We start from the raw sequence: 26,562 nt of genomic DNA on the forward strand, positions 1-26,562 counted from the left end.
GCCCTTCGGAAAGCAAATTGTCTAGGAGAGTACGCTGTCGAGACCGAGCTCCACTCCACTTTGAACTATAGTAAGGGTGTTGTGACGTGTAGGGACTTGGTGGATATCCCCATAGACGTGCTAAAATCTGAGTGGGCTGACGAAGGAATTGTTGACGTGCAGCACATTATGAAACGAGTCAATGGGGACCTCGTCAAATCTGACTCGTTTATTCTCACATTCAGTTGCCCGAGACTGCCGGAGCATGTTAAAGCGGGGTTCTTACGTTTGTCCGTACGGCCATATTTCCCCAACCCAATGCGCTGTTTTAAATGTCAGCGCTTTGGGCATACTACGTTGGGGTGCAATGGAATAGCCACGTGTGGTAAATGTGGTCAGCCTGCCCATGACGGAGCCGATTGTTCATCGCCTGTGAAGTGCGTGAATTGCTCTGGGAGTCACCCTGTCTGGAGCCGGATCTGCCCCATCTATCTCGAAGAGCGGAAGGTACAGGAGATTAAAACATCTAAGCGCATCCCCTATGGTGAGGCCAAGAAGATCTTTAAGGCCATGCAACCTCCTGTGTTTTCCACATCTTTCGCTTCCGCTCTCAAAAAACCGGTACAACTGGCCACTGTTGCTACACAAACGGAGGTTGCTAGTGTTAGCACTAAAACCTGCGCTTGCCAGTGCACTTGTGCTGCTGCGGTTGTTTTGCAATCTGCGGCTCTCCCCGCTACATCGGACAAGGCCGTGGTTGCTGACATTGAGGTACTTCCAGCCTCCCCCCATATGGCGCCTTCTGCACAAGCGAGTCAACCTCCAACTGTTGACAAGGCTCTGCATTCCAAGCCCCCCAAGACAAAGCCTCAGAAGATGAAGGTTCTGCCACCTGAGGAGACTAGTCAGCGTCGGTCCGATGATGATGCCATCGTGCTGTCTGACATCTCCCGTGGGTCGTCATCGGATCTTATGGACATTGATGTCGACCGGGGGCGATCTTCTCGCCCCAGGAATAAATCTCCGGCCAGTACGGTCTCTCCTCCAAAGCACAGAGGCAGGGTGAAAGTTCAACCACCCTGATCACTGGCTCCCATATTACAGTGGAACCTGAATGGTTTCAGGACGCATGTGGCCGAATTACAACTCCTCATACGAGAGTGCCCCTTGTGCTTATGTCTCCAAGAGACACATTTTCGGGCCACTGATTCTCCTTCTTTACGCGGCTATACCGCATATCGAAAAGATGATCTGACGGGGCAAAGGGCAAAGGGTGGTGTTGCAGTTTTTGTCCGTGATGTGCACCCCTCATCTGAGCTCCCTCTCGTCACCGACTTGCAAGCAGTTGCAGTTGACATTCTTGTGGGTCGGAGGCTCACAGTCTGTTCTGTTTATTTACCACCTCCGGATGCGATAGACACTGAGGCTCTCATGGACCTTATTAGCCAACTCCCTCGCCCGTTTCTTCTTCTGGGGGACTTCAACGCTCATAATGTCTTATGGGGCTCTCCGACTACTTGCCCCAGGGGTCGCATTCTGGAAAGCGTCATGATGTCTGAAGAACTGTGCCTCCTCAACTCTGGTGCTCCCACTCATTTCTGTACTGCTTCCGGATCGTCATCGGCTATTGACCTTTCCTTTTGCTCTCCAGCACTCGCGGATTCTGCTCTGTGGGAGGCTGCAGCTGACCTCCATTCTAGTGACCACTTCCCCCTCTGGATTCGCCTCCTGGATGAGGCTGTGGCATTACCAGTGCCGCCCCGGTGGCACCTTTGCAGAGCTGACTGGACACTTTTCAGCCAACTGGCTGTTTTGGAACACCGTGCCAGCGTCCACGAATGGGTAGACCATGTTGCAGCCGTGATCTCTCATGCTGCTGAATTGTCCATCCCACGGTCATCCGGTCATCCCAAGAGGCGTCCTGTCCCTTGGTGGACCACTGAGTGCCACTCAGCCATCCGCGCCCGCCGTGCAGCACTGCGCCGCTTCAAGTGTCGTCCCTCAGCTGACAATCTTGCGGCCTTTCGAGTGGCAAGGGCCAGAGCGCGGCGGGTGATTAAAGAGAGCAAACGACGGTCATGGCAATCGTTCTTGAATTCCATCTCTCGCTCCACTAGTTCTACGAAAGTATGGGAAGCCATCAGGAGGATTTCCGGGAAACTCAGCCAGCTACCTGTCACGGCATTGCTGCATCAGGGATGTCTCCTCACGGCGCCGAGAGACATTGCCCAGACACTGGCCATGCATTTTGCGGAATCTACCGCCACTATTAACTGTGATCCAGATTTCTGCCGCTACCGCACTGCCGTCGAAAGGGGTCATTTGGACTTCCGGTCTCTAAATTCTGAACCCTATAACTGCCCCTTCACAATGTGGGAACTGGATTCTGCGCTGTCTGTGGCTCATGATACTGCGCCTGGTCATGATCAAATCCGGTACAGCATGCTGCGGCACCTGTCGCTGCCATCCAAGGAAGTTCTCCTGAACTGTTTCAATATGATATGGTTATCTGGCACGTACCCTGACTCGTGGAGGGAGGCAATTTTGATCCCCCTCCTCAAACCAGGGAAGGACCGAACGCATCCCAGTAGTTATCGGAGTATTGCCTTGACGAGCTGTGTTGGGAAGACGTTGGAACGCATGGTCAACCGCCGCCTGGTTTGGCTGCTCGAGACCAGGCAGCTCCTTAGCCCCTCTCAGTGTGGCTTTCGGAGATGTCGTTCCACTATAGACAACTTGACCCTGCTTGAGGCCGCCATCCAGCAGGCCTTTCTACGTAACCAGCATTGTCTAGGGGTCTTCTTTGACATTAATAAGGCGTATGACACTACTTGGCGCCGCCTTATCCTCAATCAACTCCATGAGTGGGGCTTTCGTGGCCGTCTCCCCATCTTCATTCGGTCCTTTCTTTCTCACCGCCTCTTTCGGTATCGGGTTGGTAATGTGCTATCGGATTTGTACGTGCAGGAGAATGGTGTTCCTCAGGGCAGCGTTTTAAGTGTCACCCTCTTTGCCGTTGCTATTAACAGTATCACATCCACTATCCGGAGTCCTGCCCAATGCTCCTTGTTTGTGGACGATTTTGCTGTTTTCTGTTCTTCCTCCAGTCTTGTCAGTGCTAGTCGGCAGTTACAGCTTACGATAAAGCGCTTAGAGGCATGGACTGCAAAGACGGGTTTTACCTTTTCTGCAGACAAATCTGTGTGTGTTCATTTTAATCGTTCTCGGCGTCTTTTTACCTCCCCTGAATTGCGTCTGAGGGACACCGTTCTTCCTTTTAGAGACACTGTGAGGTTCCTGGGCCTCACTTTTGATTCCAAGTTGTCGTGGTTGCCTCACCTTAAAGACCTCAAGGTGCGGGCCCTGAAGGCACTGAATATTTTGAAGTGTCTGAGCCATCGGTCCTGGGGAGCAGATCGGGCGCGTCTGCTGCAGTTTTATAGGGCTTTCGTCCGATCGCGTCTTGACTATGCTTGCACCGTGTATGGGTCAGCAAGGCCTTCGTATCTGAAGATCTTTGACGCAGTACACCATGAGGGTATCAGGCTGGCCACTGGTGCCTTCCGTACCAGTCCCATCCCCAGCCTGTGTGCTGAGGCAGGGGAACCGCCGCTCGCCATCCGGCGGAAACTCCTCATGGTGCGACGGGTGTGTCATTTCCTTGCCTGTCCTACCTCCCCTGCGTACCCTACCGTTGCCCGACCGCCTATGGAACGTCTCTTTTCCAGTCGTCCCAGGGCAACAAAACCATTTGGGATTCGTGCCAAGCATTTGCTTGAGTCCCTTGGTGTGGAGCGTGTGGCCCCCCAACGACAAGGTTTTACTCGCCTGCCTCCCTGGTTGCTCCAGAGGCCCAGCGTCCTCTTAGACTTGTCGGAGAACCGGAGGAACTGCACTCCGGCGTTTGTTTTTACCTCCTTATTTTACGATATTTTAAACCAGCATCCGGACCATGTACCTGTATTCACAGATGGCTCTAAACAGGGGGACACTGTTGGTTGTGCTGTTGTTTTCCCTGATCGAGTCGTCAAGTTACGGCTTCCTGCGGTGTTTACCATCCTCGATGCCGAATTGTTTGCAATACTGCGGGCATTGGAGCAGATGAGATGTGTTCCCAGTATTAAGTTCCTCATCTGTTCTGACTCCCTGAGTGCCCTTCAGACCATTCAACACTTGTACCCAGCGGATACGGTCGTCCAGAACATCCATGATGCCCTACTCCACCTGCAACGGCAGGGGAAGGAGGTTTCTTTCTGCTGGGTGCCGGGGCACGTGGGTATTAGGGGAAACGAACTGGCGGATGTGGCTGCCAAAGATGCATGTTCCCTCCCTCACGTTGTTGAATGTGCCGTCCCCCTCCATGCTGTAACCTCCCTTTTGCGTTTTCGTGTTATGCATCAATGGGAAGAGGAGTGGTTGGCAGTTTCTGACAATAAGCTGCGTCTGGTAAAGGCCACTACGCGACCATGGCGTACGTCCTACCAGTCATACAGGCGGGATGAGGTTCTCCTCACTCGCCTCCGCATTGGACACAGTCCCTTCACGCATGGTTTTTTACTCCGGCGGGAGGACCCCCCAATCTGCAGTGCTTGTGGCGTCCAGATTACTGTCCGCCACATTTTACTTGACTGTCTTTTATTCTCTGACCAGAGGGCGGTGGTTTCCTTGCCACCGGATTTGCCCTCTATTTTGCAAGACGACGCAGCGACTGTGGTTAAGGTTTTACGGTTTTGTGTCCTGTCCAATCTGTTGCCTCGGATTTTAGGGAGAAGGTTTTAATGTGCTGCTGGGTGACTGGCTCACCCAGTTTTTAGGTAAGAGGTCCGCCAGTCACGATTACCTCCTTGTTTCACTTCGGTATCTGTTCTCTTTTCCTTGTGTTTCCTTTCCTTTTTTAGTGTGTTTCTTCTCCTCTTGTTTTGCCTCTGTATGTGCGCATTTGGAACTGCGTCAGGCCTGTGTCTTTTAGCCGTTCTCCTTGTTCGGCGTCCGTCTTCGTCCCTTCACCGCCTGTGTTCCTGTTTCTATGCGCTTGGGCGCTGATGACCACGCTGTTTAGCGCCCGTAAACCTCAAACACACACACACACACACCTTGGGCCATTTTCTGTACTGCAAGTTCCCATTTGCTATCCTGAAAAACTGAGTCAGCATCGCTTCATAATGAGTGAGATGTTGAGCTCAGAAAGAGGAAGAGGTGTTAGTATTGTGCTATGCATAGCTTGAGGGGAGAGTGTCTCTAGAAAGGAAAAAAGAAGAAAAATAATAAAGTGAAGGTGTTATGTGGAATATTGGATGTTTTATAATCATCATTATTATTATTATTTGTTTGTATAACATTTTTTTATCAAACCCCTACTCTGCTTTATCTAAGTAATCCTTCAATGTATAAAATGTATTGCATAACAGGTACTTTTTAGCTGCCTTCTTAAATAAGTGTATTTTTGAAATTTCTTTAATCTCTTTTGGTAATTTATTGTACAGTTTTATTCCTTGGTAGAAAATGCTGTTTTGAGTTTTATGTTTATTTTTTCTTGGTAAATGTAAGTTGAGTCTATCTCTTGTTGCATGGTCATGGACAGAGCTGTTTGTGCAGTAATTGCCAATGTTACTTTTGATGTGTACAACTGACTGGTAAATGTGTTCACATGGAGCAGTTAAAATTCCCAGTGTTTTGAACAGATCTTTACAATGAGCTCGACTACTATTTCTGGTTATTATTCTTATGGCTCTTTTCTGGAGTTTGAAAATTGTGTTCATATTTTGTGGATTTGTTCCCCAAAAAAGAATGCCATAGCTAAGAATTGAGTGTACATATGAATAATATGTAACTAAAAGACACTGCATGTTACACACAGATGATAGAATTCTAAGGGCATAACATGCTGATGACATTCTGTTTGCAAGTACCTTTGTGTGTTCGCACCATTTCAGCTGAGAGTCAATATTCATTCCTAGAAATTTTGCATTTGTTACACAGTCTATAGAGGTGCCATCTACATTTAATTTAACATTGTCATTTTTCCTCTTCAAACTGAAGTTCATGGCATTAGTTTTCTTTATGTTTAATGTCAATTTGTTGCTTATTGACCAATCGTAAACTTCCTTGAGAGATTCATTTGCTTTCTCGGTAAGGAGTTCTCTTGTTCTCTCAGTGACTATAATATTGCTGTCATCAGCGAAGAGAATTTTCTCACCATGAGTAACACTACTGGGAAAGTCATTGATGTATATCAGGAATAGTATTGGTCCTAATATGCTACCTTGTGGAACCCCTATATTAATATGTTTTGGTTCTGATAAGTATTTTACTAAATGTTTAGATCTATTTGAAGTATGTGTTATCTCTACTCTTTGTACCCTATCTGTTAGGTATGATCGAAACCTGTCATTAGCTACCCCTCTTATTCCTAATGCTTCTAATTTATTTAATAGAATCTTGTGGTCGACTGTATCAAAAGCCTTAGAAAGATCCAAAAATATGCCTGTGACACACTCATCTTTATCAAGAGCATTAAGTACAACTTTTGTGAATTCTACTATGGCTGACTCCGTATTTTTGCCACTTCGAAAACCAAACTGTGATTTGCTTAAAAGATTGTATTTATTCAGATAATTCATTAATCTGTCTTTCATAATTGCTTCTATTATTTTTGAGAATGCTGACAGCAGGGAAATGGGCCGGTAATTTTCTATGTCTTCTGCATTACCTTTCTTAAGCAAAGGTACAACTCTTGCCTGTTTTAGCTGCTCTGGAAATGTCCCTGATGTGAAGGATTCATTTATTATATTTGTTAATGGGCCTTGTATAATCCCTATGCATTGTTTCAGTACACACATTGGTACATCATCTAAGCCTTCTGACTTTTTATTTTTTAGCTTTTGAACAGTTTTATTGACTTCATTCTCTGTGGTTGGAAGTAACATCATTGTATCTAGTGCAACAATTTTTGCAGGTGTTATATTTGTTTTGGGGAATTTTTGCTGTAACTTCTCTGCAATACTTGAAAAATGCTCGTTTACATAGTTTGCTAAGTGTTGTGGATCATTTATTACCTTATCCCCCTCCCTTAGCAGTATGTTATTCTGCGTTTGTTTGCCTCTCCCCGTTTCCCCGTTTCATTGATTCTAATCATTGGTGACCATGCCCGATTGTGCCTGGTGTCCACACTGTAACCTGACGAAAACGTTGCTTTTCCAGGTGAAACACATCAGTTCTTAAATGTGCGATCGAAATACTTGAGAGCATTGGGAGATTACAGGTGTAAGAAGGTACAAAAAAGCGATTGTGCACCGCGAAAGAGGTTTCTGACGTATTTGCGAGAGGCCACATTGCCAACACGTCCAGAAACACACTGCTTCCGTCAGCATTCATCATGCATGGAGGTCACAACGCTGAAATTAGAGGAACTCGACGTCCTGAAAGTAAATTCTTGTCACATCCATTTGCGAATAAATAGTAAGGTCGGATAGCGGTAAGGAGATGTTGATGTTAACAAAGATATAATCACGCTTCCCCAGTAATGAATTTGAATTTGGTGCAGGATATCGACATTTATCAATATTCAGCATGTGAATAGTTCGAACAATTGTACTAATTCAGTAGTCTTACTCAAAAGAATGCTTCTATTAGGTGTATAATGGGGTTTTCAAGGTAATGTTAGTGGAGCTGCCATCTTATAATATTGTGGAATTTTTCTGTACTACCGACCTAAAGGTTTTATTAGAAGTTGGAAATAAATTTCGTAACTGAGCCTGCGATCATTCTGCATATTTTGTGAATGAAGCTGTCTAGATCGCTTAGTCTATATGTATATCTTTATGAATCTCAAAGTTGTTCCACGAGTTCTGGGTTTTGCTGAGTGAACATTCAAAACTTTTTCAGCTTTTTAATTTTTCGTCTTTTGTCGCCTGATAATGGACAACAAACAGCTCTCATTCTTATGCTCCTTTAAGTTTAATGACAGAATTCATAATGGCAATAGTGGAAACGATGTTGTAAATAAAAAGGTGTAGTAAGCAATCTAAACCAATTTGTCAAACTTTTTGGGCTAGTACCCAGTACTGACATTGTGGTGTGACACCTCGGGCCACACGCTAGAGGAAAGGGGGGAAGGGGAGGGTGGACGGGGTGGCGTAAAAGTGGCAATGACGAAAAAATTCAACTTTCATCAAGCCATGGCTGTTGTTATAAGCTGACGGTTGCACATTTTGAATCTATATATTAAAAGGTTTCACTCGACGCGCAAGTCGCCGAAGTGGCGTCAAATCGAAAGACTTGCACCAGGCGAGTGGTCTACCCGACTGGAGGCTCTCGTCACACGACATTTCATTTTTTTTCAAAAGGTTTCACACCAAATATTGTTAAAAATACATACTTCCTTCTGAAGTCTTACAAAGTGACCAGTCTTCCGTGCATAAGAGGGAACTGTGGCCAATGCTAAGGGAATAGGGTACCATGTTTGTTTTTATGGTTTGCAGGCACATTTTGTAGGCATCTTCACACCCCAATACTTTAAAGAATACTAATAGGCTGCTGTAAACCTTTGTCAATCGAGCTTTTGTCTTAGGCTAAATATAACAGAACCGTGACGGCTTTAAATAGTTACTTACCGTTAATTCAAAATTTCGACAAAGGAGAAGAATTGTGGACTTTAAATCGGCCGCGGTCCGGTAGTATACGTCGGACCCGCGTGTCGCCGCTATCAATGATAGCAGACCCAGCGCCGCCACACGGAAGGTCTAGAGAAACTTCCTATCACTCGCCCCAGTAGTACAGCCGACTTTGCTAGCAATGTTTCACTGACTAAATACACTCTCATTTGCCGAGACGATAGTTAGCATAGCCTTCAGCTACGTTATTTGCTACGACCTAGCAAGGCGCCATTATCAGTTACTACTGATATTGTGAATCATGTACCGTCAAGAGCGACGTTCGTCATTAATGGATTAAAGTATTCCACCAGCTACGTCCGTTGTTTCTAAATTCTAATTTCCTTGTCCTGTTCCAGACCTCACGCCAGCCTGCGTGAGCTAAATCGCGCGCCTTTCGGCCTCCTCTAGTAACACGGTGTTGGCTCTCCTACCAACCACAACAGAAAGTAACTCTTATTGGGACAAACACCTTGGCCATGTCGACATCAGTGATCCCTAGACGTCAATTTCAGACCGAAATAAATAACAAGGAACTACATTTGGGGGCCAAAAGATTGTTTGATCAAAGATACTGTAAGAAATGATAGCTCTCGATATAAATGAGGGAACAACAATACTATATATGTATACATGATTTATCTTACATGAGGCGACTAAAAAAAGACGTTTTTACTGAAAATTAATGGAACTAGCTTCGTCTGTCAAACTCCCTGACTTCAACTGGCAGGGTCTTTAATGCTGAATCCTGCCCGGATATCAGAGGTGGGGTCTCCAAGAAACCTGCTTCTCGGATGATGTAAACAAGAAGTACTCTGACGACTTCTCGGCAGGCAGGAGCAATGTTCAAGCACTAAATATGCAACAGTCGGTTTCCACGTCCAGGCCACATTACCATACATTTCTCTATCAATATTAGTATAACTTGGGAACCAACATAAGTTAGTATATTATATTATTAAATAAGAGTGATTGTACTATGACATACAATCAAAATTGTTTGATAAATGTTTTAAATGTCATTTTTCTTCGGCTCATTGGATTTTATTACAATAAATTTGATTTCATATTAGTTGCTACTAGCATGTAGTACATTTCGAGATGGAAGTCTCTACAAGGCGCAGTCACGAATCCACGTTACCTCTGTCTGACATTTATACCGCAGCATCTGCTGGGTGTTAGTTGGGCACACTCGTGAGTTATCACAATTGGAAAATAACATAAAAAATTTCCCCTGGAACTTCTACTAATCGCGCAGCTGTCGCGCTATTTACCACTCTGGCCTTGACGTAAACGCTAAACTTGCCTTAGTTCCTTGCCGAATTTACGAACATCAGTTAATATTAAGCACATCTTGAATTATTACTGTCTCTGTAAGTATGCTTGTTACTGAACTTAAACTCTGAAGACGGTCTTAACGTTAGTTGACGTTTTTGGATATGCGCTGTTACACTGTTTGCCATTAAAATTGCTACACCAAGAAGAAATGCAGATGATAAACGGGTATTCATTGGAAAAATATATTATACTAGCCGGCCCTGATGGCCGAGTGGTTCTAGGCGCTACAGTCTGGAACCGCGCTACCCCTACGGCAGCAGGTTCGAATCCTGCGTCGGGCATGGATGTCTGTGATTTCCTTAGGTTAGTTAGGTTTAAGTAGTTTCTAAGTTCTAGGGGACTGATGGCCTCAGATGTTAAGTCCCATAGTGCTCAGAGCCATTTTAACCATTTTATTATACTAGAACTGGCACGTGATTACATTTGGACACAATTTGGGTGCATAGATACTGAGAAATCAGTACCCAGATCAACCACCTCTGGCCGAAATAACGGCCTTGGTACGCCTGGCATTGAGTCAAACAGAGCTTGGATGGCGTGTACAGGTACAGCTGCCCATGGAGCCCAACACGGTACCACAGTTCATCAAGAGTAGTGACTGGCGTATTGTGACGAGCCAGTTGCTCGGCCACCATTGACCAGACGTTTTCAATTGATGAGACATCTGGAGAATGTTCTGGCCAGGGCAGCAGCCGAACATTTTCTGTACCCAGAAAGTCAGTACAGGACTTGCAACATGCGGACGTGCATTATCCGGCTGAAATGTAGGGTTTCGCAGGGATCGAATGAAGGGTAGAGCCATGGGTCGTAACACATCTGAAATGTAACGTCCACTGTTCAAAGAGCCGTCACTGCGAACAAGAGGTGACCGAGACGTGTAACCAATGGCACCCCATACCATTACGCCCGGTGATACGACAGTATGGCGATGACGAATACACGCTTCTGTAAGTAGTCCGTTTAGGTTTTTATATTGGTAACGCCACGTAGCGCTCTGTATGAAAATCACTGGCTCTGCTGTGTGCAATCTGTGGCTGGGTGCCATTGTTGTAATATTCTCTATTGTAGTGTTGGGCTTTGGCTGTTGGCGCGTAGCGTTGCGCAGTTGGAAGTGAGCCGCCAGCAGTGGTAGATGTGGGAAGAGAGATGGCGGAATTTTGAAAGTGGACGATCTGGACGTGTGTCTAGCAGAAAGAGTAAATTTGTAATATTGGATTCATGGACTCATATATATATTATGACTCTTGAACACTATTAAGGTAAATACAATGTTTGTTCTCTATCAAAATCTTTCATTTGCTAACTATGCCTATCAGTAGTTAGTGCCTTCAGTAGCTTGAATCTTTTACTTAGCTGTCAGTAGTGTCGCTCGCTCTACTGCTGTAGTTCGAATAAAGAAGATTTTTGTGAGGTATGTGATTCATGAAAGGTATAGGTGGTTGTTAGTCAGGGCCATTCTCTTGTAGGAATTATTGAAAGTCAGACTGCGTTGCGCTAAAAAATATTGTGTGTCAGTGTAGCGTTGATCAGAATAGGTAAAGAGTGAAATGTCTGAGTACGTTCAGTTTTGCTCAGCTGTTTGAAATACAAATAATGTAAGACATTTATCAGCACAGTAATTCAATAATTTTTCTAATGGGACGTTTCACTTCCAATGTGCGTTCACCGGGTTGTCGCCAAACACGAATGCGACAATCATGATGCTGTAAACAGAACCTCGATCATCCGAAAAAATGACTTTTTGCCATTCATGCACCCAGGTACGTCGTTGAGTACATGCGCTCCTGTCTGTGATATAGCGTCAAGGGTAACAGCAGCCATAGTGTCCCACCTGATAGTCCATGCTGCTGCAAACGTCGTCGAACTGTTCGTGCAGATGGTTGTTGTCTTGCAAACGTCCCCATCTGTTGGCTCAGGGATCGAGACGTGGCTGCACGATCCGTTAAAGCCATGCGGATAAGATGCCTGTCATCTCGACTGCTAGTGATACGAGGCCGTTGGGATACAGCAAGGCGTTCAGTATTACCCTCCTGAACCCACCGGTTCCATGTTCTGCTAACAGTCATTGGATCTAGACCAAAGCTAGAAGAAATGTTTCGATACGATAAATCGTAATCGCGATAGGCTATAATCCGACCTTTATCAAAGTCGGAAACGTGGTGTTACGCTTTTATTCTTCTTACACGAGGCATCACAACTACTTTTCACCAGGCAACGCCGACCAACTGCTGTTTGTGCATGAAAAATCGGTTGGAAACTTTTCTCATGTGAGCAAGTTGTAGGTGTCGCTACCGGCGCCAACCTTGTGTGAATGCTCTGAAAAGCTAATCATTTGCGTATCACAGCACCTTCTTCCTGTCGGTTAAATTTCGCGTCTGTAGCACGTCATCTTCGTAGTGTAGCAGTTTTAATGGCCAGTAATGTAGTGGCTAGAAGCGTACCGTTATGAAATATGTCTGACAACCGCGGGAGGCACAGACACTTCTTTCGGGCCGCAGTTTGGCCACCACCGATCTAGACGGTTTCATTCACACAATACCGACACATTCAATTTTTCCCCGCATTGATTTGTGGTGTGGTGCGAAAATCATTTCAGGCACTCCGCAATGAGACCGGGATCGACTCGTTCAAGTTCGACGCCGGCGAGACGAGTTACCTGCCGCAGTTGCCCGACATCGACCCCGTGGAGCTGAACCCGGTCAAGTTCACGGAGGACTACGTGAACACCGCCGCCCAGTTCGGGCCTATGATCGAGGTGAGGGCCAGCGTCCGCAGCCAGCACGTGCCCGTCTACTTCCGCATGATCGACAAGGACAGCGCGTGGACCATCGACAACGGGCTCAAGTCGCTGGTGACGACGCTGCTGCAGATGAACATGGTCGGGCACAACTTCGTCCTGCCAGACATGGTGGGCGGGAACGGCTACAAAGGAGCCGTCCCCACCAAGGACTTGTTCATACGCTGGCTGCAGGCCAACGTCTTCATGCCCACCATACAATTCTCCTACGTTCCCTGGGACTTCGACCAAGAGGTAAGCTGACGCACTTTGCGGAAACGTTAATATATGTGTAAACACTGTAGCGCCAAGAAAGCTTTCTGTGATCACAGCGAAAGCTATACCATAGGTTTGTTTTGTTTTGAACATTGCGTGAATGTCGTGGAAGTCCATTTTGTGAAGTGTAATACTTACACCCCATAGAAGGTTGAGCTCTGCGACTACCGGACACTCATTTTCTGTCGCCCTCCTGATGCACGCGGTGAGTCATTAACAGCTAATATTTTTCCTCTCATAATTATTCAGGCGACACTGTTACATGAGCCTTCCGAAAGACTGAACTTGCGACTTCACAATCAAGGGTTTCCTTGTCAGTGTATGTGAAACAAATCTTTGAATAATATTCAGTTCCTGTCATTGTGGTTAATGTTGTGCTATGACGATACACTGAAGTGCCAAAAGAAACTGGTACACCTGCCTAATACCGTATAGAGGTCCCGCGAACACGCAGAAGTGAGGCAAGACGAAATGGAAAAGTCTCGACTAATGTCTGAAGCAGTGCTGGAGGGAACTGACACCATGAATCCTGCAGGGATTCCCATAAATCCGTAAGAGTACGAGCGGGTGGAGATCTCTTCTGAACAACACGGTGCAAGCCATCCCAGATATCCTCAGTAATGTTCATGTCTGGAGATTTTGGTGGCCTGAGGAAGTGTTTAAACTCAGAAGAGTGTTCCTAGAACCACTGTGTAGCAGTTCTGGACGTGTATGGTGTCGCATTGTCCTGCTGGAATTGCACAAATACGTCGGAACAATGTCAAACGAGACTGCTGCGACCAGGCAACATGTTTCCGAAAGCCCACATCGATGATGTTGACACTTGTTGCTGGCCCAGCATTGAAATGTGCAACAATTTGCAGAAGGGTTGTTACACTTCCGTTACTCTGAACGATTCTCTTCACTCGTCGTTGGTCCCGTTCTTGCAGAATCATTTTCCGGCTACAGCAAATTCGGAAATTTGATGTTATACCGGATTCCTGATATTCATGGTACACTTGTGAAACGGTCGGTCGTATGGAAAAATCCATATGTCATCGCTACCTCGGGGACGCTGTGTCCTATCGCTCTTGCGCCGACTATAACGCAACGTTACAAGTCACTTAATTCTGCATAATTTGCCATTGTAGCAGCAGTAATTGATCTAACAACTGTCCCAGACACTTGTTGTCTTACACAGGCGTTGCCTATACCAGTTTCTCTGGCACTTCATTGTATATACAGAAGGGTCTAAAACTGTATCCAATGTTTAAAATTCCATAACTGTCAAACTAATTGAAGGAGTTGTCTCACCTTTTGTAGTGTAATAGTTTGTAGTTCCGTCAATCGCCACACAAGCGTTGTATTTCGTTGTTTCGTTTCGTCAGATGACAGTCGCCAGATATCAGTGTTTTGTTCTTAGTTGCACCTAGTAAGTCGAGTAAAAATGTCTGGCACAAAGCTTACATTCGATGAAAGGAAGTCAGTTTTGAGGTGGTATTTTAAGTACGAAAGCACTGAGGTTCAACGGCAGTGGCGAAATGACTATCAAACAGAGCCACCGATGCGTTTAACTATTCTCCGCCTCCGAGACAAATTTGAAGCCGAAGGCTGTGTTAACGATGTACACAAACAACGGTCTGGACGACCTGTAACAGTTACAAGTCCTGCTAACTCCCGTCGTGTGTTACAGCAATTCACTTGCTCACCACAGAAGTCAGTGAGACAGTTTCCGCGTGAAACTGGAGTGAGTCGCTCAACTGTTCAGCGAATTTTGAAGACAGCAAAATGAAAGTGCTACATCCCTTGATTGCTACACGCAATGGACGAGGACGACCCCTATCGTAGAATGGGGTACTGCCAGTGGTTTACTAACCATGTGCGCAACGATGAAGAAATGGTTCAAATGGCTCTGAGCACTATGGGACTTAACTTCTTAGGTCATCAGTCCCATAGAACTTAGAACTACTTAAACCTAACTAACCTAAGGACATCACACGCATCCATGCCCGAGACAGGATTCGAATCTGTGACCGTAGCGGTCGCGCGGTTCCAGACTGTAGCGCCTAGAACCGCTCGACCACCTCGGCCGGCGCAACGGTGAAGAGTTTGCATAGATGTTTGTGTGGTCTAATGAGGCACAGTTCAAACTCAGTCGTACAGTAAATCGCTATAATTCCTTCTACTGGGTCGACGAAAATCCGAACGTCCATGCAGACAAAGCCGGTTTTTTTTTCAGGAGTAAATGTGTGGTGTGGATTGTCTTACTGGGACTTGATTGGGCCATTACCGGTGAGGTGTACCTTCAGAGGCCTCGGACGTACATTTTACCTGCCATCCGAGATTTGGAAGAGTTTTCAAAGAGATCGTGGCCCACCCCACTACCAAAATCGTGTTAGGGCGTATCTCGACGAAAATCTACCAGGAAGATGGATAGGCCGTAGAGGTGCTGTGGGGTATCCACCACGTTCCCCTGACCTAACTCCTCTCGACTTTTACCTGTGGGGAACACTAAAGGAAGTCATTTATCGACAAAAGCCACGTACACTGGATGAACTTCGAGAGCCCATCGTACATTCATGTGCAAATATCCAACTGAACACGTTGCAGTAAGTAGTTCGTGCTGCAGTTCGGCAGCATCGTTTGTGTGTGGATGTTAATGGAGACCATTTCGAATACCTAAAGTAATATCTTTAAGTTGGATTTTAAGCAACTCCGTCAATTACTTTGCAAGTTATGGACTTTTAAACAGTGGATACCTATTTGGACCCCTCTGTATACAGGATGTAACAGCTATATGTGCACAAATTTTTATTGGTGACTAAGGACGGCGTACTGAACAACATTACAACAGTATTCACTTCATTTGTAAACAAATAATTATAGCTATTAGGAAAAGTATGTTTTTAGGTTGATTAATACCTCCTAGTACAAGTGAGAAAATCAAGTGATTAATACTTATTTTTCCATCGGTAGTAGGTCAGGTGCTGACGTGTGGACGCGTGTACGCAAAACGGGCAGTCTATACTTAGTATACTCCACACTCCACTTAGTGGCGTAGCTACGACCATGTGGAAGACATCAGATAGTGAATTATGTGACGTGTTTGTGGAAGACTGCTAAACGCAGAAGGAAGAAAAATAAAGAAAAGGAAAAAAAAACTAGAAGGGGCACATATTAGAGTACCAATGACCACAATATCGCACTTAAACCTCTAACACACTGTATAGTCAATTTTGTTGTACAAAGTTAGAACGCTTTGCAGTAAATACAAAGGATTCACAAGTACGCTGCCTACCAGATATCGAGTCTCACGCAGTCACATGTTGATGATGTAAATCTTACACCTCGCATGTTGCTTGTGCTTGTCTCTTTTCACAGCACTGAAATTACCAGGTTTAATCAGAGCGTGGCTTTGTATACGAAGCACAGAACACTTACTTTTTGAGAACTGGGAGCCTGCAGCTGAGAGCGCCTCGTGTTGCAGACGGTGACGATCAGCCGCAGCATGGCGGCGCTGCACGCTCGGTTCGCGCCGCGCATCGTGGAGCTGATGAGGAAGGCGGTGCGGGACGGCAGCCCCGTCAACCCCCCCATCTGGTGGCTCGACCCCACCGACGACACGGCCCTCGCCACCGACTCAGGTACGACGCGCAGCTTCCTCTGGCACCAACTGGCCACACCCTCATTTCCCAGCTACCGAGATCCCAACATACATTCGCGGCGCTTTTACACTTATTTCCTGTTCTTACCACAGAACAATACTCCAACAGCTAAAACATGAGAAAAGACAGAACCGAGTTTCCATAATTCAAGGATATGACGTTCCCTCCTCTAAACAAAAAATAGGGCTTACCATTAACAACGACATCGGCACACAGAACCAAATGTCTTATCTGGAATGTGACAATGCCTCTGGTGTTCGCCATAGAATGTAAATGTAACAAAGCCAGAACCTTTATTATTTTTACTTTAGTTCACTTTAACTGGTGTCATTGTAGCATTATACACTACCAGTTTCGGCTGTGAGTTTTCTTAGGTCTGCAGAATTCAGAAAATATATGAGATAGTTTTGCAGTTGACTGAAATATAAAGAGATACCAATGTGGAGGCGATGCCACATTGGGAAACGATACTTCAGTTGGACTACAGTGCTTTTAACTACATTCAACAGAACTGCCCGTCTCTTTGAGCTGCAGCAGCATATATCTTTCCTACATCTCATCATGTCCAGAGCGGCACAAGACAAATTCTCTAAGTATTCAGAAAAGACATGCCAGATACACAATGTGATATCCTAGTAATGAACGTAATAACTTTCGAGATTTGCACTTACAAACGCCCTCCTACCCTCCATAAACACTGTGTTGCATGCCATGCAACTGTACGGCGCCGAGTGCTACAAACAACAACTGTGGCATAAATCAGGGCTAGTGGCTATGTAACATAGATTTATCCTAACCGCAATAATCGATCTATTCTATAGTACTGCTCAGGTATATGGACCCATAACAAACAGCACTAACAGAGGATACTAAATCCGTACAAAGAACTGTAGAACGAAAGATCACGTAACTGTTCGACCGATGTGAGAGCCTCATGTACATGACCTGAAGTCTCAGACGCGTGAAGACAGGTTTCAAAGGTTGTGTGAAAGCATGTTTACGTACAGCCAAGAATCAGTAGTAAGTGACGAATCTAGAAAAGTACAGCTGTATCCCTGTGTTGTTGACCACGGAAGGACCGCCAAGACAAGATTAGACTAATTAACGCATGCACAGTGGCACATGAGGAATCATTTTCCCTGCGGTCTATGTGTGAATGGAACAGGAAAGAAACCGTGTACTTCGCATTACTTTACAGACATAGAGATTTACATTACTCGTATGCAATATGGAATCAATGACAGAAACTGGTACAGGCAGAAGGATACTAAGATCTTGACATGTGATGTCAGCAGTCAGAGGGGCACAGGAAAGAGTAACGTGCACTGTCCGCATGCACAACACGAGTGGTGGAGTGCTACATGGAGACACCGGCCGTAGTAAGAGGGCAGATGTTGGTAGTTCAGGCTGCACCGCTGGAGCCATGCGTACATGCTGCTGCCACTCCTCCTGATGCGGGGGCAGCAGGAATGAAACACAGAATGGCAGCTGAAATCCGCTAATGAAGTAAAATGGAATGCCCACTCCATAAAGAAATTGCTGGCGAGGAGGTTCTTCACCTAAAATTCATGACCAAAGCACCAGAACAGTCGAGGGACCATGCATCGCAGTTAGTGTTGCGTGAAACCCAAATTCCCCTTAAAAAGTTCTTCAATAGTTTGAATCTACATTTCTAGAGCTCAGATTACTTGTTAATATCATGAATGAGAAAACCTATGTTCATTAACTTTGGACATGTTGTTGTTGTATTCATCTCTTGGTCTCCCTCTACGATTTTTACCCTCCACGCTACCCCCCAGTACTAAATTGGTGATCCCTTGATGCCTCAGAACATGTCCTACAAACCGATTCCTTCTTCTAGTCAAGTTGTGCCACAAACTTCTCTTCTCCCCAATCCTATTCAACACCTCATCATTAGTTATGTGATCTACCCATCTAATCTTCAGCATTCATCTGTAGCACCACATTTCGAAAGCTTCTATTCTCTTCTTGTCTAAACTATTTATCGTCCATGTTTCGCTTCCATACATGGCTACACTCCATACAAATACTTTCAGAAACGATTTCCTGACACATAAATCTATACTGGATGTTAACAAATTTCTCTTCTTCAGAAACGCTTTCCTTCCCATTGTCAGTCTACATTTTATATCATCTCTACTTCCACCATCATCAGTTATTTTGCTCCCCAAGTAGCGAAACTCCTTTACTACTTTAAATATCTCATTACCTAATCAAATACCCTCAGGATCACCCGACTTAATTCGACTACATTCCATTATCCTCGTTTTGCTTTTGTTGATGTTCATCTTATATCATTCTTTCAAGACACTATCCATTACGTTCAACTGCTCTTTCAAGTCCTTTGCTGTCTCTGACAGAATTACAATATCATTGGCGAACCTCTAACTTTTTATTTCTTCTCCATGGATTTTAATACCTACTCCGAATTTTTATTTTGTTTCCTTCACTGCTTGCTTAATATACAGATTGAATAACATCGGGAAGAGGCTACAACCCTATCTCACTCCCTTCCCAGCCACTACTTCCCTTTCATGCCCCTCGACTCTTATAACTGCCAATTGGTTTCTATACAAATTGTAAATAGCCTTTCGCTCCCTGTATTTTACCCCTGCCAGCTTCAGAAATTTATTAATACATAATGAAATTATGTATAGAAAAATACTAATACATAATTTTCCATCAACACTGCAGTATTTGCTGTACGCAGACCGCGACAGCAGCAGTACTCAGTAGCATCACCCACTCCCCTCAACGCACCACCACCCCACACGCCAGTATCCAGCTCCATCCCATCGGCCACTTGTGCGCAAGCTTCCACGCCCTGTAGCTACACTTCTGTGGCTATTTAGCTGTCGCAAATTTAATTTACGACTATCAGATATTATTTCATGGATGAAAACGGGCATGGGGATAAACAAAGGAAGGCTTAGAACTCTGACCATGGGTCTAGTTAATTTTATAAAAGTGGAAAAACAAATGTTGTTCTCTATGATAATGGTTTCCAACTAATTTTAGAATCGTGGGTATGTGGGATGCAAGACCATGAAGTAGAACTGAAATACATTGTGACATACCATCCTCCAAGCAACTCTTATGAAAGCTACATGAGACAGCCTGGAACGCATTTTTAGAACATACTGCCCTTAGCAGCATAGTACATGGGGATGATTGCTGCATACTTTATGGGAAATTTAATTGTTTAAATCATGACTGTACTGGGTACACACCAATCTAAATTATTAGAGAAGGAAGAGATTAGTGCATCATTAAAGAAATTATAGTATTTCCACCTAGGAATGAAATAGGAACCGATTAGTGAAAGAGGTTGTCTAAACTACATATGACGAAGCGGATAGTGGTCAAGATAATGAAACACCATGTTCAGTTACACTGTAAGGCAATGAGAATAGGAAACAGTACCCTTGTAGAGGTATAAGAGGAGAAATGTCAACATGGTCGCTGAAAATGACCGTACAGCCAAGAACATTCACCAGTAGTCACAGTTATCAGCTGGCATTTCGAAATTATTTCACATTTACTATGCTCCAGTTGAGGTAGCTAACATACCACAAACTGACGATTATTTTTTCGTTTTTCCTAAGTCTAAATACAAGTTTAGAGCTAGGAACATAGATCAGAAATTGTATCACACTAGAGTGGACTAGTGAAAAGTCATCAGGGAATCTGGAGCCTAGTGGGATTGGGTGTGGTGCACACAAGGCACTGAGCTGTTTTTAGCAGTTCTTATTCCTATATTTCTGGTCCAAAAACTTTCTTACTTTATTCTATAAATCTCTAAATCGAACGCTCCAACTGTAAGTCCAACAGCGAGAAATTAGTCAAATGCATAAAATACAACTATGTACTGCTTGGTGATACTATACAGCTGAGTCAACTTTCATTTCGAAATTATTTACTACAACCTACGTTTCTAGCATTCGTAGACTTAGAGAAAGCTTTTGACAATGATGACTGGAATACTCTCTTTCAAATTCTAAAGGTGGCAGGGGTAAAATACAGGGAGCAAAAGGCTATTTACAATTTGTACAGAAACCAGATGGCAGTTATAAGAGTCGAGGGGCATGAAAGGGAAGCAGTGGTTGGGAAGGGAGTGACGCAGGTTTGTAGCCTCTATCCGATGTTGTTCAATCTGTATATTGAGCAAGCAGTAAAGGAAACAAAAGAAAAATTCGGAGTAGGTGTTAAAATCCATGGAGAAGAAATAAAAACTTTGAAGTTTGACGACGACATTGTAATTCTGTCAGAGACAGCAAAGGACTTGGAAGAGCAGTTGAACAGTATGGACAATGTCTTGAAAGGAGGATATAAGATGAACAACAGCAAAAACTTAAGGAGAATAATGGAATGTAGTCGAATTAAGTCGGGTAATGCTGAGGGCATTAGATTAGGAAATGAGACACTTAAAGTAGTAAATGAGTTTTGCTACTTGGGGAGCGAAATAACTGATGATGGTCGAAGTAGAGGTGCTATAAAATGTAGACTGGCAATGGCAAGTAAAGCGTTTCTGAAGAAGAGAAATTTGTTAATTCGAATACAGATTTAAATGTCAGGAAGTCTTTTCTGAAAGTATTTGCATGGAGCGTAGCCATGTATGGAAGTGAAACATGGACGATAAATAGTTTGGACAAGAAGAGAATATAAGCTTTCGAAATGTGGTGCTACAGAAGAATGCTGAGGATTAGATGGGTAGATAACATAACTAATGAGGAAGTATTGAATAGGTTCGGGGAGAAGAGAAGTTTATGGCACAACTTGACAAGAAGAAGGGATTGGTTGGTAGGACATGTTCTGAGGCATCAAGGGATCACCAATTTAATGTTGGAGGGCAGTGTGGAGGGTAAAAATCGTAGAGGGAGACCAAGAGATGAATACACTAAGCAGATTCAGAAGGATGTTGGTTGCAGTAGGTACTGGGAGATGAAGCAACTTGCACAGGATAGAGTAGCATGGAGAGCTGCATCAAACCAGTCTCAGGACTGAAGACCACAACACCAACAACAACAACATGTATTACTAATAAAAAAATTACAGTCAGCCCATATGACAGTAGATAGTTTATGACCAAAACGCAATAAAGAGGATATTAGGAACAACAGAATCATCAGGCCTCATGGAAATAAGTACTTTGATCGTAAAATAATTATTTAGGTACGAAGAAAGAAGCGAATGGCTGCGAAATAATTTCTTGGTAAGGAATAGTATGTCTTTCATTCTATATTTCTGCATCACCACATTGTACCATTGTGAACCATTATAAAATAGGAGAAAATGTACTGGTTATTGAGATTTATGTGAAACTACACTGGGGTTATACCAAATAAGGAGTTCTGGTGAGAAAAGGCAAGAGCAGATGTCCGTGGAAAACATTTATCCAAAGAAAGGAGAGGCATTTGGAGATGTATAGGAAGGCAATGGAAGCAGAGAGAGAATGCAATCCATAGAACATTTTATGAGTACATTTCTTATACGTAGGAAATATGCCGAAAACATTAGCACAAGATATAAAGTAGCTGACAGGGCATTAGCACACTGAACGACCGTTTACTGAGAAAAGGCTTTCCCGTTTTAGTATCGGTCAGACCTTATAGATTCATATAAATCTTTTATGGTGGGGCTACGAGGTAAAAGTGTTGGGCTTTTATATTTGCCGTCTGTGTGTTTCACAAAAGATAAGCAAGAATATAAATGCGTGGTTTTTTTCCTATAAAGTAGAAGGTGTTATCATAAAGTTTTAATCATTGCCCTGAAAAGTTAAGGTAGGTCAACTTTTTTCCTTCTTTTCAGTCTTATATTTTCAGTCCTAGTACACCCAACTTCTCAGTACCATAGCATGCTACTAGAAGTGATAAAAAATTAAAAGAGATAATGGAAGAGGACACTGATGAAATGGGATTAGACTGTGCCATCTTGTTTTGATTCGTTGGTTAAATCTTTGTGACTGCACTTTGTACGATCAACTGTGTGATAGCAGGCCAGTACTGACACGCTGTGTGCTTTGCGCGTGCAGAGTTCCTCCTGGGAGAGGAGGTGTTGGTGGCGCCAGTGCTTTACCACGACGACGTGGAGCGTGACATCTACCTGCCCAGGGGCAGCTGGAGGGACGAGGTAGACCCGGAGCACCCCGTCATACAGGGCCCCACCTGGCTCTACAGCTACCCGGCGCCCGCCAGCACGCTGCCGTACTTCACCAGGGTCTCCGCCACCTAGTGCTGCAGAAAAGTGCACAACCTCTGTACATATAAAGTAAAATGCCCTTCTAGTTCATTACAATCTTTACAATACTCGTACACTGTGTACTTATACAGTATCCTCTCGCCAATCCTCAAAATTTGCTGTTTCACATATACAAGTGTACCACAACTATTTCTCCTAATGTTGCTGTTGACTTGTACCTTATAACTCCTGTTCTTACAAGATATCCTAGGGGAATGTGGAAAAGGTTTAATTTCTTTTACCGACGGTTATCTAACACTACTAGCGTGAACGAAGAGTTCTAAAGGAAGGATGGGGTATACAACAAAAATTGACAGTATGCATCAATAAGAGGGAACAATGGCAGCAGCCTAGCCGCGTTGAATACACAGACTCTCATCACATTACCGAAGATAAGTGACATCAAGCGCAGGCAGTACTTGTATGGGTAACAGCATGGATACGCCACCTGCTGTTGGCTGCTGTTCTTTTGACTTTGTGTTAGACGGGAGAAGGTATGGCGGTGCAGCATTCATGGTCATCGGACGTTGCGTCTATGAACTACATCATATTTCAGATCTCTCCACAGTGTCTAATAAACTTAGTTCACGTGACACTGTTTATGTCCATCTTAACCCATTACGTCCCAGTGTCCTATTTAGAGGACAGTACATAATTTTATTTATCAATCTATGATTAAATACGATTTTCGTACTCTTACTGCTCTGTGTCATGTATTGGTGTTTCTTTAAAACTAATTTATAATTACTGAAGATGGAAATAGTAGATTATGTCATTAATTGCTTGTTGAATACTGAGCCACACTTTTCGATTTTACAGGTATTTCCATTATTGATAATATATGAAAATAAAAAAAGGTGGCAATGGCCTTATGTATTTGTAACCATCAATCTGACTTATGAACTCCTTGCAGTGATAGCTTGACACCAGTCATGTTCATTACTGTGTACTGTAGCAAATTAAGATGTGCTCTAAAAAGGACACTGAGACTTGGCGACATCATTTTAGTTATTCAGTCATACATGTTGGTGTCTGTCACTACACCAAGCGATTTGTTGAAACATTCAGTATAATATTTTCATGCGTGCTACTTGTGCCATAAGGATTTATTTACTGAATGCATGTCTGAAGACATTGCAGAGTACGTTGAACCAGCACAGACACTACAATATAGTATTTCATGCCTAAAGACAAGGCGACGACTTAGATCATTCGTCTATCCGTCTAAGGCTTGACAGTGCGGGTATAGGATGCAGACAAAATAGTGACGTATGTATGAAGTTTGTGATCTGTCTGCGGTGCGTGCTAAGGAAGCAGAAGGGTTCAAGACGACCACTCGCATAAAGCAGGAAATGGGCCTTCAAGTCCCGATGTGTCACAAATTTTCACTGTCACCAACAAACTGTGCAGCTGGATTTTCACCATATTCGCAAATATGATTACTATTCTTGTATCTTCTGATTTAACTCAGACACCCGCGCTACCCTGCGATTGAGACAGTCGGAGAGAATCGAGGTGGCGAATGTCCACTTTAGAGCCGCAAGGAACTGTACAGCACAGCTCAACATAAATATGACTCTCAGTTCGACAGCAATAGTGAAGTTTTATTTGTTAGTTGGTATGACACTAAGTGAGTTATAACTGGTACAAAAATTTACAATGCTGAATCTTCAGTAGCAACTACCAGATACAGTAGACAAGCAAATAAGGAGACACAAGTGCAACAACCTGTAATTTGGAAGTCACGTAATGTGTACATGATAGGACTATATCACTATGACTGTTTAGTGGGAAAATATGCAACAGGTATGAGACGGAAAAAATTGTATTGGGTCCTACTTATACGGGAAGTGACCCTCGTAAATGACTGACTTCTCTACAGACTAGTGCTTGGAAAAAATGCACTGGAATTACTTGGTTTCAGACATGCTGTTACAGTTGCATATCTGAAACTTCACGTTGCGTTTGATGGAATTGATCATATAACTGATCAAAAAAACACATAAAGAGAAAATAAGACCGTATTGCGTTAAATGCCGTGTGACACAATGTATGAAGTGTTTCGTGTCGTATCATAAGAAATAAACCAAACGTGAATCCAGTTTAGTTTGCTACACTGATACTTATAGATACCTTAATGCTGTTTTCGTACTTATAGTGGTTCATTCAGTATAAGTATTAGAAATAACGAACAAAAATATGATTTTCCAAAATAGATAATTTGGGACTTGGTAGTCGACGTCGCAGCTATTTACACGGCTGCAGAGTTCTGCAGTAAGTTTTATTCCATTAAGTCAAGCTGTATTGGAGGCTGGTAATGAAGCCTCCAGCCCCGGCCGCTAGCGTTATAATGCCATCTATCGCGGTGTGCGGGCCGTGAGAACTGCTCTGTGTGGAGCGTACTAAGATCACTTATTCATCTCACCTATGAAACTAAATAACTATGACAAATATGATCTGTTTGTTTTCACATTTAGTATAGTAACTTTCATAATTTAGAAGAACCGTGTGTAAATTTTTAATGCGGATAACTTTAATAGTTTTGGAAATATAAAAAACCAATTAAAAAAGTACTTAACCGATACATAGTTAAGTAAATTCAGATAGGAATCATGACAGTTTAAGTTTCTTTGTTATTGGAAAACAATAACAGGATTCTCAGTGCGCACATGTTATTTTTAAGGAATTTTGATTCTGAACTTGTAATAATTTTGTTTTCGTAATGGAAATAATAGTTTAAAAGTTGACATTTATATTTTGTGTTAGGGTGGGAGTAGATGAGAGTGGATGTGAGTGTGTCTGTGGGGACATACGTCAAATTTAGGTTTTATAACGTATTACACCATCCGTAACTAGCAAGTGTTACTTAACTAGGATGTCCTGAAAACAGCCGGCCGTTTTGACCGAGATGTTCTAGGCCCTTCATTCTGGAATCGCGCCACTGCTACGCTCGTAGGTTCGAATCCTGCCTCGGGCATGGATGTGTGTGATGTCCTTAGGTTAGTTAGGTTTAACTAGTTCTAGGTTCTAGGGGACTTATGACCGATGTTAAGTCAGAGCCATGCTCTGAACCATTTGAACCATTCGTCCTGAAAACTGCGAATCCCCCAAAGTGGTGCATGACGTAAGTCTAGGAGCGTTTGCTTTTGTAATAAGGCAGCCAGAAAGACAGAGAATACTCAGTTCTAAAGTATAATTCAAGCATAGTTTTCTTTTGATTTTCTTTCGTTTGGTTTTGTGGATTTATGAAATTTTGCAATATGAAATGTCGTAGATGCATCTGCGAATGCTGATTGGAGTAAAGCGATTTGCGTGCGAAATTGATCATGAAAGGTTGATATGACTGGATGATCGTTTTGATCAACCAATGAGAAAAGAGTCTTCCCCACGTAATTGAATGAGTTATATGCTCTGTGAGCGACGGCATTTGTGCAGTTGTGGAGTCGCTGTCGGACAAGAAGGTCATGTTAAATGTGTCCGAAAAAAATATCTGTAAAATGAAGAAAGAGCGGTTAAATCGCCCTCGGTTTATACCACCATACTAGCAGATGCAATTACGGACATTTCGGTGAAGTTTTGAGAGGTTTTGGTATGTTAGTTGCAGAAAAAAACGCGAGTGGAACTATTGGCCTTTGTGAAT

At 43.7% G+C, this 26,562-nt stretch overlaps 1 protein-coding gene across 1 annotated transcript in view; it reads left to right on the top strand.

Annotated features, from left to right (window-relative positions):
* Positions 1–22,936, top strand: part of LOC126282311 (myogenesis-regulating glycosidase-like) — a 54,879-nt gene extending 31,943 nt beyond the window's left edge. Inside the window, exons 3-5 of the mRNA XM_049981967.1 lie at positions 12,565–12,999; positions 16,487–16,643; positions 22,717–22,936. Coding sequence (XP_049837924.1) covers positions 12,565–12,999; positions 16,487–16,643; positions 22,717–22,916 — 792 coding nt within the window. The 3' untranslated portion in view covers positions 22,917–22,936. The remainder of the gene's footprint in view (positions 1–12,564; positions 13,000–16,486; positions 16,644–22,716) is intronic.
* Positions 22,937–26,562: the final 3,626 nt, after the last annotated feature.

This window comes from Schistocerca gregaria, chromosome 7, assembly GCF_023897955.1.
Source record: "Schistocerca gregaria isolate iqSchGreg1 chromosome 7, iqSchGreg1.2, whole genome shotgun sequence".
Taxonomy (NCBI): Eukaryota; Metazoa; Arthropoda; class Insecta; order Orthoptera; family Acrididae; genus Schistocerca; species Schistocerca gregaria.